The 12,943-nt window shown below is 45.6% G+C and overlaps 1 protein-coding gene across 5 annotated transcripts in view; it reads left to right on the top strand.

Annotated features, from left to right (window-relative positions):
- Fam222b (family with sequence similarity 222 member B) overlaps positions 1 to 12,943 on the top strand; it is a 62,635-nt gene that overhangs the window by 45,641 nt on the left and 4,051 nt on the right. For 4 of the 5 annotated variants that reach the window (XM_021630514.2, XM_060387215.1, XM_021630522.2 and 1 more), the window contains exon 2: positions 2,397 to 2,518. The exons of the other annotated variant lie outside the window; for it this stretch is intronic. In XM_021630514.2, the coding sequence (XP_021486189.2) occupies positions 2,437 to 2,518 (82 nt within the window). In that variant the 5' untranslated portion in view covers positions 2,397 to 2,436. The remainder of the gene's footprint in view (positions 1 to 2,396; positions 2,519 to 12,943) is intronic. 5 annotated transcript variants of the gene reach the window in all.

The following is a 12,943-nucleotide window of genomic DNA, read 5'->3' as shown; positions in this document are numbered from 1 at the left end:
TCACAATTGTGACCATCCTACAGATGGCACCTAAGTCATATTCTGCCCTGCTGTTACTAAAGGGCCCTTTCTACCCTGAGGAGACCTAAAAGGCACCGTACAAGTGCAGAAATGGGTGTTGTAAACGGAAGTGCCTCATTATGGAGGTCAGACGGTTGCAAATCGAGGACCACAATAATGTTGGACTATCTTTAGTTCCTCTTGATAACTACTTTGGCCCAGTATCTTTTGTGACGAACAAATAAAAGGTTTGGAAGGCATTCTTAATGGACCACTGGTTTCCAGAAGCCAAAAGCTAGGGATGTTATAGGCAGCTCCTGGGGCTGCCATAGAGATTCTGAGTTGTTATGAACCTGCCTACCTGCTTTACCCACCAAGGGTTTTGGTAACTGCGTCCTTAGTAGGGACCAGAGAAGGATTCTTTTTAGAAGTGGAGTTTGAGAACAGGTTGTAGAAGCTCTAGAGAACTGTTAAAAAATGATAAAGGCTGTACATCAGGGGAGGAGTATTAAAGTCTCCCTCCAAAATTAAATTCTTTAATTCCTTTTCATCAAAAAAATGTGAAATGGGGTGGTGGCGGCGCATGCCTTTAATACCAGCACTCAGGATCTCTGAGTTCCGGGACAGCCTGGTCTGTAGAGTGAATTCTAGGATAAACAGGACTCTACAGAGAAGCCTTGCCTTAAAGAGGGGTGAGATGTTTCCCTTTCACCTGCTTTAGTGGAAACACTGCACATCAGTAGACGCTTCCCTGAGTCACACAGACCTCCCTATATCAGAGAGCTGCTGTTCAAATGCCACTCGAGAGCAGGCAAGCTTGAGGACAGAGAGAAGAAAATACTTGAAGTCACGAGTATGGTGGTGTACATCTTTAATCCCAGTACTCAGCAGGAGGCAGAGGCAGGTGGATCTCTGAATTTGAGGCCACGCTGGTCTGCAGAGTGGTTCCAGGACAGCCAAGGCTACACAGAGAAACCCTGTCTCAGAAAAAAACAAAACAAAACAAAACCCCAAAATAAAGAAAGGGAAAAGGAAAGGGTTCTTAAACGAGACCAACGTTCATAAGGGAAAGGGTAGAAACAACACCAGTCCTCTGACTCCAACAAGAGACTTTTATTTCTTGAGGCACTAGGCACATTGTCTTCATTCTTTTCTCCCCTCCCCCACCAGAGAGAGTCATGAAGAGCAAGTCTATGCCAAACTCTGGGACAACTCTTATTTCATTGAAGCCTTCTGTCTCCGTTCTTTCCATAGCTGCTTAGACACAGCAGCCTCTTCGGGTGCTGGTCCTAAGTTGTCAAATCCTCATCAGCCTGGGAACCCTCGGGAATGCAGAGATTTGTAGACTCTGTTGGCATTTGAACTGGTCTTGCTATTTCTTGTCACCTGAAGCTATAACATGCTACCTTGACTAACGGGCCCCGAAGTATCGGGAAGGAAGTTGGTGTATTTTATCATAGTCTGTTCTCTTGATTAAAATTCATTCCTGGTGCATACGGAAGACTTGGTTTCTCCCCTACAGCAGGACTAGTGTGCTGCTGTGTCCATCTTGTTGATAAGCATCACGGAATAAACTCACGCCTTCTTGACATTGTATGCAGATCATCTGGCCAAAGCGTGCGCTGTAGCCTGTTGCTTCCTTGCTTCACTCCAGCAGTATTACTCCCCTCTAGGGGTACAGTAAGTCTAACTGTAAACAGCAGGAAAGGAGGCTTCCTCAGAATTCACAGTTGGAATCTGGTGCCAAGCATCCCAGTGCTCAGAGTGAGTTCCAGGACACCCGAGGCTACACACAGAAACCCTGTCTTGGAAATTCGGGTGCAGGAGAGATGGGATTTCTTTTGATGATTGTCAAAAGAAATAGAAATAGAATGCTGCGCACATGTGATGTGTTTCTGTAATCACTGCACGTCAGAAGGCTGAGGCAGAAGGATCACCAGTTTCAGATTCAACCAGGCTCCATTGCACAAAACAGAAAACAACCAAAAACTGAGTTTAGAGTACCAGATCACAGTCAGGCGTGGGTATCTTTGCGAGTCTGTCCTGTATTTCAAGAAACACCTTGACTGCTCTGACCCACAATAAGACTGAGCTAACCCTGCAAATCCATGAATGCTGAGGTGCACAAGTGTGCCTGTAATTATTGATGTGAACAGCTATTTCCCAATTTTTGCTTCTCCCACACATGTGCTGGCTGCAATATAATTTTTGTTATATTAGTAGTTGAGGGTGAATTGCTGCTACAGACAGGAACTTTATGTTTTTAACCAGCATGGTGTTATTAAGTTGCTTGTCTGCCTGTACTTGGTCCCCTGCTGCTCCCAGCGAACGCCCCTCGTCCCTTCGTGGAAGGATCTGCCCTGTGCTCCATGACCGTGTTTTGTTGTTCCTTACAGTGTGAGCCACTGCCCCATGCTGTGTTGATGCTGGGCTGCCATGCTAGCCTGTCTGCCAGGGCCAGGTGACCTGTCCTTTCAGCTTCTTTCTCACACGCAGATGAACACTGGACTTCAGAAATGTAAGTAATCTGGATTCCCAGGGAAAGGTGTGTGAGCTTGTGTTTTGTCTCCTATATGAGGGCTGTGCAGCATCACATCTGTGGTGCATGGACCGTGAGTCTTGGTACTTCCAAGGTATTCATGAGCTGAGATGGAGAACAGCAGCTACAAAGACCCTGTCTGTCAGTAGTGCAAGGTACTTTGGTGATCAGAGAAATCCTCTCAAATGCTGCAATTCCCCAGTGTGTTCAAACTTAACTGACTACTGGCAGCTTTCTGTTGCGTAGCAAAGCTACAAGAGCTTTGGTGGCTATATATCATAGGACTTTAAAAGACGTGCTTCTCTTTGAACCCTCTGAGGGACTGAATGGAACTCATTGCCCAGCTCACTTTTGTACTCCTGAAATAACTGTTTACACTGTTGGTGATTTTTTGATCTCAGAACACACTGTGCCATGGAAACAGGCAGTTCTAGGCTTTGCTGTCTGCTCTCTGAGCAGCATGATTTCTGCTCCCAGGAGTGAAGAAGCTTTTTTCCTCAGGGGTCAGGAGCCTGCTTGCTCAGGTTCTCCAGGGGTGTTTGTCCATCAGTGTACTTCCTGCCTGATTGAGCCTCTGAGAACTGTCTGTCAGATTTCTCTCCTAATTTTTGCTTTAAATTGGAGTATTACAGTTTGTTCTTTGATCAGCTTGCTATTTCTGTCCCTGGACTACATGGGCAAGGGCAGTACTGTTTATTTCTGGCTCACCATTACAGGTATAGTGTCTTAAGTGTAAAACCAGTCCTGAACTTGGAATAAACCTTTTTAGAGCAAAAAGAGGCAGTGGGTGAGGCAGTGGGACTTCCTTTAGCAGGACAGCACTTCAGCTGAACCCTTCATGGCAGCCATTAGCAAGCTTTCTGGAAGTGCCAGAAAGCCATTCTTTTTAGCTTTGCGGGCAACAGTCTCTGTTGCATCTCTCGGCTCTTCCATGGTTGCTAAGTTGGCAGCCATAGACAAACATGGGAACTAACTTCAGTTTCAGCTCAGTGGAATTTTCTATAAAAGCATGCTGCAGCTACACTTGGTGGGCAGATTATGAATAGTTTGCCATGAGACCATCAGCATTTAAAAATAGTCTAGACTTAGTGGATCTGGTGGTACAGGCCTATAAAGCTAGTTATATGGAAGCCTGAGGCATAAAGATCGAAAGTTCAAGGCCACCCTGGGCAGCTTAGCTTTTGGACCCTTTATAAAAATAAAAGTACACCTGGGTGCGGTGGCACACACCTTTAATCTCAGAATTTGAGAGGCAGAAATGAGTTTGAGGCCAGCCTGGTCTACAAGTTCTGCCTGGTGAGGACCACTCAATGAGACCCTGTTTCAAAAACACACAAAAAAGGTAAAAATAAAATTGGAGCTGAGGTTTTAACCCAGTTTGGTGGAGTGTGTGCTTAGCTTGCCCGAAGCCCTGAGTTTGGTTTCAGCAGCAAATAAAACAGACGTAATAGCACAGACCTGTAATCCCAGCACTTGGGATTACCAGAGTTTATGGCTAGCTTGGGATATACCAAACTGTGTCTCAGAAAACACTGGGGCTAGTTGAGCATGGTGGTACATGGCTTTATTCCCAGCACTCGGGAGGCAGAGGCAGGTTGGCTGCCTGAGTTCAAGGCGAGCCTGGCCACAAAACGAGTTCCAGGACAGGCAGAAACATACAGAGAAACCCTCTCCAAACAAACAAAGAAAAAAAAGTGGGCCTGAAGAGATTAAGTGGTTAAGAACACTGGCTATTTTTTTTGCAGAGGAGCCAGGTTTGATTGTCAGCACTCACGTGGCAGCTCACAACTATTTGTAACTCAGTTTCACAGGATTTGATGTTCCCTCTTCTGGCACTAGGCTCAAAATGATGCACAGACACATGAAATAGTAAAAATGTAAAAATTCTGTATATCTGGGTGTAGTGTTGTATGCACCTATGATCCCAGCACTCAGGGAGGCAGCCTGATTGTACAAAGCCAGTCCAGGATAGCCAAGGCTACACAGAGAAACAACAACAACAACAGAAGTGTGTGTGTGTGTGTGTGTGTGTGTGTGTGTGTGTATAAAGAATCAAGAACAGCTACTTGACTTCACTTCTTTCAAGGAGCAGAAAGAAGCTTACCCTCAATGATTCTGAATTTATCTAATGACAAGCTCTGTCTGACTTCATAAACAAGCTCTTCTGTGCCAGCTTGCTTTCTTTCTTTCTTTCTTTCTTTCTTTCTCTCTCTCTCTCTCTCTCTCTCTCTCTCTCTCTCCTTGAAGATTTTACTTGTTTTATATATGAGTGCTCTACCTGCATGTACACCTGCACATCAGAAGAGGGCACCATAGTGATCACGTTATAGATGGTTGCTGGGAATTGAACTCAGGACCTCTGGAAGAGCAGATAGTGCTCTTAACCTCTGAGCCATCTCTCCAGCCCCATGGGCCTGCTTTTCTCTCTCCCATTCTCCTTTTCCCTTTGTGATAAAAGTCCAACCTACAGCCTCACACATGCTCGAGAAGCACTCATCCATACAGCTCTACCTCTGCCCTAGCCTTTGTCAAAATCAGGATTGGGCAGTTCCAAGTTCTATGATCATCCACTCAAGCACACTGGCCTGTGCCCTCGTCCTGGCTCCTGAGAACACAGCTGAGAGGAGACACTTGGAAACCTATGTAGGATGAGAGGGGAGGGAGCTCGGTGACCGAAGAGAAGAGTTGCCACGGGGTAGGGAGGGTTGCATACAGTTATCCCAGTGCTTGCCAGGCTGGGGCAGGAGAATTTCCAGTGCAAGACCATCCTGGGCTACATGTCTCAAACCAAGTCAAAGTTAGGACAGTTTAGCTTTGAGTGGGTTTGTAGCTGCTGGAGGACATGCTGGGCTAGGTGGATGTCATCTAGGAATGTGCCACGGTGTCCCTTGGTTTGAGGGTCTTCAGCTGTTTAGGAACCCTCTTTATAGACTCTATGTTCTCGTGGCCCATCTTTTACCAGAGAATTTTTCTTCCTTAACCCAAAACTCCTGCTTACTTTCCTAGCTCAGAATCAGGGGTGAAGTAGCGGCTCAAAGTACTTTCTACAGTGATTAATCTTGATTCTGTTTGTTGTGGCTTCATTTTCTGTGTTTTATGGATTTTGGGGGGTTGGTTTCTTTTGAGACAGTCTTATGTGCCCCGAGCTGTCGGTGAACTCCAGATTCTCCTGCCTCTACCTCCCTAGTTTGGTGATTTGCAAGTATACATTACCACCCCCAGCTAGCATACTATCTTTTTTAAAAAAATAGTGTTTAGGGGGTGTTTTGCCTACACATCTGTATACTGCTTGCATGCCTGATGCCCACAGAGGCCAGAAGGGGGCAAGAACTGATGGTGCTCTTAACCTTTGAGCCATCTTTTCTAAGCTGTCTTTTAGTTGACAGTTTTTACCTCCTGCATGCAGAGCCTTGGGGGCACCTGGAACAAATACTGGTTATTTTTTAGTTTTGTTTTGTTTTGTTTTTTTTTTTTTAGATATTGGCATGCTCTCTAGTGGAAAGGCATGGCAATTGTGAATTGACCCAGAGACTGGATAAGTTCAGTAAACTGCTCAGTCATTAGATACTACATTACATTTTTTATATGTATTATATTCGTTTCTTTTCCTTTGTCGAGTTTGGGTATAATTGTGGTGCCCAGGATGTTCTTAAACTCCTGGGCTCAAGTGGTTCTTCTTCCCTAGCTTCTTAAGTAAGGCTTCCACAGGCATTGAGCACCCTGTGTGTTTGTAAGTGAATGTGCACGTGTGTGTTGGCGCATGTGTGTGTGAGCGTGCCCTTGTATAGGTGTGTGCACAGGCTCTTGAATGCTGCAATAGTACACTTATGACATTCAAGGATAGCTTTCAGGAGTCGCTGCTTTCCTTCCACAGAGTTCCCAGAACCAAAATTAGGTTCTCAGGCTCAGATGAAACATAGTAAGAGCTTTACCTGCCGGTCCTCACTGTCCCTATTCAGTCATTCTACATGGGAGACTCTTACTCTCCTTGTTCTTTAGTTTTCAGAGACAGGACATCACTCCTACTCATCACTGTAATGATCCTACCTCAGCTGCTCAAGTGCAGTGAGTCACAGTATCCCATGCCTTGCTTGCTCTTACACACGCAGCGTGCATGTCACATGACTATCCATTGCTGGGCCAGAACTCAATCCAGGGAGACTCCCAAACCGTCTACCTCTAGATTCCGAGTTCCCACCAGAATTCAACAAAAGGATAACCAAGGAGACCTCTGAAGGGAACTGGATTTCAGAACCTTACTGCACCCCACCACACCCCAAGTCTCTAGAATAGACAACAGTGTTTTCTGTCATACCAGCTCTCCAGCTTGTGGTCAGAGGTCCTCCTACAGTTGCTGCTTCCCTGATTAGTTTCTTTGTCCTGACTGGCAGGCTCTGCTAAACCCACTTTCCTTGAATAACTAGAAACAGCTGTGATTCGTGTTCATACCACATTTTTCCTGTTCTAGCCTCTCCCCTCTCTTTTGAGACAGGGTTTCTCTGTGTAACAGCCCCCCTGGCTGTCGTGGAACTCTCTTTGTATATCAAGCTGGCCTCAAATTCAGGGATCCTCCTGCCTCTGCCTCCAGAGTGCTGAGATAAAGGGGTGTGCCACCACAGCAGGCTTCAAAAGAGTCTCTTTATATTAGTAATTTTGTAACATTAAAGCAGGTTTCACTTCATTGATAAATTAGCAGTACTACCAAGTCTTCAGCTCTTAAATGATGGAGCCATAGTTTGACTCTAGGTAGAAACTTTTTTTTTTTTTTTTTAGCCACAGATGTATAGTTCTCTACACTGTCCTGTGTCCATATTATAGCCATGCCAGCTTCTTAAGCTCTTCCTTCTTAGACAAAACTGAAAGATCTGCTGTCTGGTTAGAGGAACTTGTCACGAAAGTAAGGTGAGCCTGTGTATATGGGAGAGTTGCCATAAGAATACGTTAACAAAAAGCCAAGCATGATAGCACACACCTAAAATCCTAACACTTAGGGGGCTAAAACAGGAAGATCCTGAGTTAGGGCCATCTGTAACTGCAACGTGAGATCCTGTCTCCACAGCCAAGTAGGAAGCTGGATATGTAGCCTCTGGAATCTAAGCCCTTGGGAGGCAATGGCAAGAGAAGCAGACTTTAAGACCCACCTGGTCTGCATTGTGGGACCCTGTTTCAAAATATCAAATAGAAGTCTGATCATGGTGACTTATATAAAGTAGAAACAGAAGGATCAGGATTTCAAGTCAGCATGAGGTGCATGAGACCCAGAAAAAAGTGAAAGTGGAGAGGGAAGAAAAGGAAAAAGGCTAAGCTTAATCCAGTGTGGGGAGCGAGTGGCAGTGGATTCCAGAGTAGGAGAGTGCTCATGTTCTGTGTGCTCCTCACTCTCAGGGTCTCCTCAGCAGGAGCTCCAGTCTGCATCCTCCCTCTCCCTGTTGGTTTTTCCCCTAATTCAGCTGCTCTTTTCACTGTCGGCAGCGGTAGAAGCATACCCGTCTTTCTGCCATCTAGGGAAAATCCTGAGAACTGACTCTTTAACAAGCTGCTTTGATTTCAAGGAGAGATGGCCACTCCACATGAAGATGGGCTTAGAGAAGGGCTCGGGATAGATCTGCATTGTCCACTTGAACTAAAGAAAACCCAGCACTTGGGACTTTGGTTGCTCAGCTGAGTCCTGGCTGTTGCTTTGGGTAGGGCTGCCCTTCCCAGATGTGCTGTGTGTCTTCTAGGTAAAGCACTGTGCTGGGTTGTCAGCATCAGTCACTTCTGCTCTAGCAGCCAAATGACTACGCAGGCCACGCCAGGGTAGTTTTGTTTGCCTCAGGCTTTTTAAAAAGGAATAATTTGTTTTTATCTTATGCACATTGGTGTTTTGCCTGCATGTATGTCTGTGTGAGGGTGTTGGATCCTGGAATTACAGACAGTTGTGAGCTGCCATGTGGTTTCTGGGAATTAAACCCAGGTCCTCTGGAAGAGCAGCCAGTGTTCCTAAGTGCTGAGCCATCTCTCCAGCTGCTGCCCCCCCTTTAATATTTATTTATTTTATTACATATACAATGTTTTGCCTGCATATATACTGAACGCCAGAAGAGGGCACCAGATCTCATTCTAGAAGGTTCTGAGCCACCTTGTCGTTACTGGGAACTGAACTCAGGTCCTCTGGAAGATCAAGGAGTGCTCTTAACCTCCGAGCCATCTCTCCAGCCAAGACAAGATCTTAGTCTGTGGCCCAGGCTGGCATGAAGCTGGTATTACAGATATGAACTACCACAACCCAGCCATTTGAACCTGTGACTTTTTTTTTTTTCTTGCTTGCTTTCTTTTCCTTTTTTAAGACAGGGTTTCTCTGTGTAGCCCTCAATGTCCTGGACTCAGGGATCTGCCTTCCTCTGCCTCCTGAGTGAGGGCTAAGGCATGAGCCACCCCCATCCTCACTACCTCCATCCCCCCAACTCAGGTATTTTTCACTAAGCTGCAGAGCAGCAGAAAACAATTTCAGGACTAGTTAGTGTGAGGCAAAGTTAGAGATGGTTAAAGCATGTGTCAGCATGAGGATCTGAATCTGGTTTCCCAGGACTCAAGTAAAGCGAGGCTCAGCCATGCACAGGAAGAGGGTCTGTGAGACTCACCAGCTAGCTAGTCTTTTGGAATCAGTGAGCCCAGGTTCCGTGAGAGATCCTGTCTCCAATGAATATCAAAATAATTGTACAAAATTCTCAAAGCACTGATTTTTTTTGTTGTTGTTGTTGTTTTTTTTTAAATGAAGGAGAATAAAGTGGAGGAGTGATTGTAGAGTTCACTGTGTCACTTGGCCTCCACAGGCAAGCACACATGAAACACAGGTTTCAGTTTATTCACTTATTTAGAGTTGTCATGGCTAGATGGTCATGGCACATGCCTTTAATCACAGCACCCAAAGGCAGACAGATCTCTGAGTTTGAGGCCAGCATGGCCTTTAGATCAAGTTTGGGCTACACAGAGAAACTGTATCTTGAGCGGGGGGAGAGAGAAAGAGTCAGTCAGTCAGTCAGTCATATATCCCAGAACAGCCTTTAGCTTTCCTTGTAGTTGAGGAAGACCTTGAACTCCTGATCCTTCTACTCCTGTCTCCCGAGTGCTGGGATTATAAGCATGCACAAGTCATGCCCAGTCAATGCATTGCTGGGTACTTAAACCAGAACCTTATTAACCAAGCACAGCCCTAGACCAATGAAGGCTGTAAATGAGGTGGAAGTGAACATTAAGAGAAGAGGAGAGACACAGGAAACAGAGAAACAGGACCCTCCCTAGTATGAGTGTGGGCTTACTGAGAGAGTTGGAGTAGGTGGGGAGTTGAGCACAGTGCCTTACACCTGTAAAGAGTAGCTGCCCTCCTATAGAGTGAGGTCTGGATTCCAGAAACCTAAGGGGATGGGGCCCAGTGCCGCATGCACTGGTGAGTCGGCCGCGTAGATAAGATGCTTGCCATGCAAGCCTGGCTACCTAAGTTCAACCCCCAGAACCAACATAAAAGTGGAAGGAGAGAGCCGATGTGTGCAGCTGTGATCTGACAGCCCCGTACCACTCACACACAAATACACATGTGATCAATAATAATAGGTAGACTCAAAAAGACACTGAGAAGAAGTCCATGTAAGGTCTTGGGATTTTTTGTTTGTTTTGTGTTTTAATGATTTTATTTATTTTATGTGCACTGGTGTTTTGCCTTCAAGTATGTCTGTGAGGATGTCAGATCCCCTGGAACTGGAGTTACAGACAGTTGTGAGCTGCCATGTGGGTGCTGGGAATTGAACCCAGGTCCTCTGGAAGAGCAGTCAGTGCTCTTAACCACTGAGCCAGCTCTCCAGTTCCTTATTTTGTTTTTTTGAGACAGGGTCTCTATTTAGCCCTGGCTATCTATTTAGCCCTGGCTGTCCTAGAACTCTCCACAGTCCATGCTGGCCTAAAACTCTGCCTTCTCAGTACTTGAATGACTGTATAAGTTTACATGAGGTAGAACAGAGTAACAGAAAGTATGACGAGAAACAGGAAGAGAAAGAGGCCTTTCATCCAGGAACCTGGTCTGTCTTTCTGCTGTCTCCACTGGTAAAGCTCAGACTGCCTAATAAGACAGCATATGCTTTTAGCACCGGGACTCTTCTAAGATCTTCCCTGCAGACAGCGTGGACTTCTCCAGCCTTTCCCCAAACCTCTGAACAAAGTTGTTCTGATGGTAAAAAAAAAAAAAAAAAAAAAAAGACAGCATACATTTTCTTGAAGACAACTCATTTAAAGGTAATTAATAATTTGTGCATCATCTTTGGGCCAAAATATGCTATACAACATCAAGTTTTTCTGCATTCAAAAAAATCTACCTTACATCTTTATTTGTAAAAGAAAATTCTTCTAAAACAAAAGCAACAACTTCGCTGTTTTCATGGAGCTAGGGAAAAGGGTCATCAGGAGCACTGGCTGCTCTTCCAGAGGACCCGCGCTCAATTCCCAACACACACACACACACACACACACACGCACGCACGCACGCACGCACGCACGCACACACACACACACACACACACACGGTAGCTCAGAATAGCTCATGCTGCAGTTCCAGGGGATCCAGTGCCCTCTTCTGGTCTCCAGAGGCATTGACTTACATGATGGCAAACCACTCATAATGTAAATTACAATTTTTTTAACATTTTGTTTTTTTGAGACTAGTCTTTATGAAATCTGGCTGTCCTGAAACTCACTGTACACTGGGCTGGCCTTGAACTCAGAGATCCGCCTGCCTCTGCCTCCTGAATGCTGGGATTAAAAGCAAGCATCAACCACTGGCCAAAATTATATTAAAAAAAAAAAATTACATTTAGACATAAGACAAAATTCTTCGACCTTTAAACCTTGTAGTAAATTACACAGTCTAAATAATGTGACTTAGGATGGTGTACGTATATGCACATTGTAAATGTACCTTGGGATAACTTGCCTTTGAAAAGCCCGTTCCTATGCTCAGCTATTTCTTAACTTTCCTGGGTGCCTTTTCCCCTCTGCAGCCCTTACACTTAAAATCTATATTGTAATCTCTTAATAAACCTGATAACTCTGCTTTACCCTTGCTTGTTCTGGAATTCTTTTCTGTGGTGAAGCAAGGAATTCTGGGTTTGCCTAAGTAAAGATTGGTAGGAGAAAGAGAGTTCTCCAGGTCACTGCCAGTGGAGTCGTAGAACTGTGCCTCTGTCCTGCTAACATGGCTTTTAAAGTTGAGCTGTTCAGAGGGCTTCTGGGAACCTTTTTTTCTAAATGCATTGCTGTTTGGTGTCTAACGTTGGACAGTTATGTAGGGTGATAAACTGAGACTAGCTACATCTCCAGCAGCAGCCTGCTTTTTAGAACAGGGACCCCGCACTCATTCCTCCTAGACTTGAAACTTTTTCTTTCCCTGCTTCAGAGAACAGCTCTTCTAACATGCTCCCCTAAGTCTGCTTCTGTTCCACTTGGTGCCCAGTGACATGACTTTGAATGGAGTCTCCTTTGGGCCAAGGCCAACCAAAGCTACCAGCTGTGCTCTTAACAGACTAGCCCTTGGTCTTTCTTGGCTTCTTTCTGCCAAGGGAGGAAGCAGGAGAGAGTCAGCCAGCTGAGCCCAGGCTCCGTGCCAAGCCATTTTCCTCTGCTTTGGGCAGTGTGTATACTTCCTCATTCAGTAGTCAGTAAGTGCTTTTGTGTGTGCTCAGGGTAGACCCCTTCTCTGAGAAAAGAAAACAGCAGAGATCCCTTGTAGGAGGGAGCCTGGGATCCTTAAAGAGCTCTTGTTATGGGAATTTTTTCTTTCTGGATTGGAAACCCAGCATCCGCTGGAGTCCTGATGGGAGGCACCGGGAGATGAGAACAAGGAGCCTGGTAACACTGATGAGGCGCTGAGTGGGGTTCCTGCAGTTTCCAGAGGAAGTCTTCCTCTTCCTTTTTGGAAAGTGACAGCTGACATGGACCAAATACAGACAGTTTTTGGCACCTAGAACTTAAGAGATGGTCTGAATCTTTTCTTCTTAGTCCCTTCCGGCTGCTCTGTCATTTGTTATCATCCTCCCTCCACACAGGCAAATAAATAAAGACTTTTGATCTTGAACCAGTCAGGCACCCACTAAACTAAACAAAAGTCAACTTGTGAGTGGGAGATGTTGGCAGCTTCCTCCTCCTCTCCTGAAAAAGTGTCTTGTTCTCGGTGCCAGGTGTGCCTGTCCACCCATGGGTATGGTATCCCAGCTGCCTCACTGGCCGCTGGAGACCAAAGCATGGGACTAAGAATGCGCCCTTTACCAGTGTCATGAATGACTGAGGGCACCGACAGGCGGCTCTGCTTCTCCCCACACCGTCACGGTGGGTAGGAACCTGGAGCCTCATGTACTGAAGAACTTTTGGTGATGGCCG

This window comes from Meriones unguiculatus, chromosome 7 (genome assembly GCF_030254825.1).
Source record: "Meriones unguiculatus strain TT.TT164.6M chromosome 7, Bangor_MerUng_6.1, whole genome shotgun sequence".
NCBI classification, from domain to species: Eukaryota; Metazoa; Chordata; class Mammalia; order Rodentia; family Muridae; genus Meriones; species Meriones unguiculatus.
This window is presented reverse-complemented; position numbering and strand designations above follow the sequence as displayed.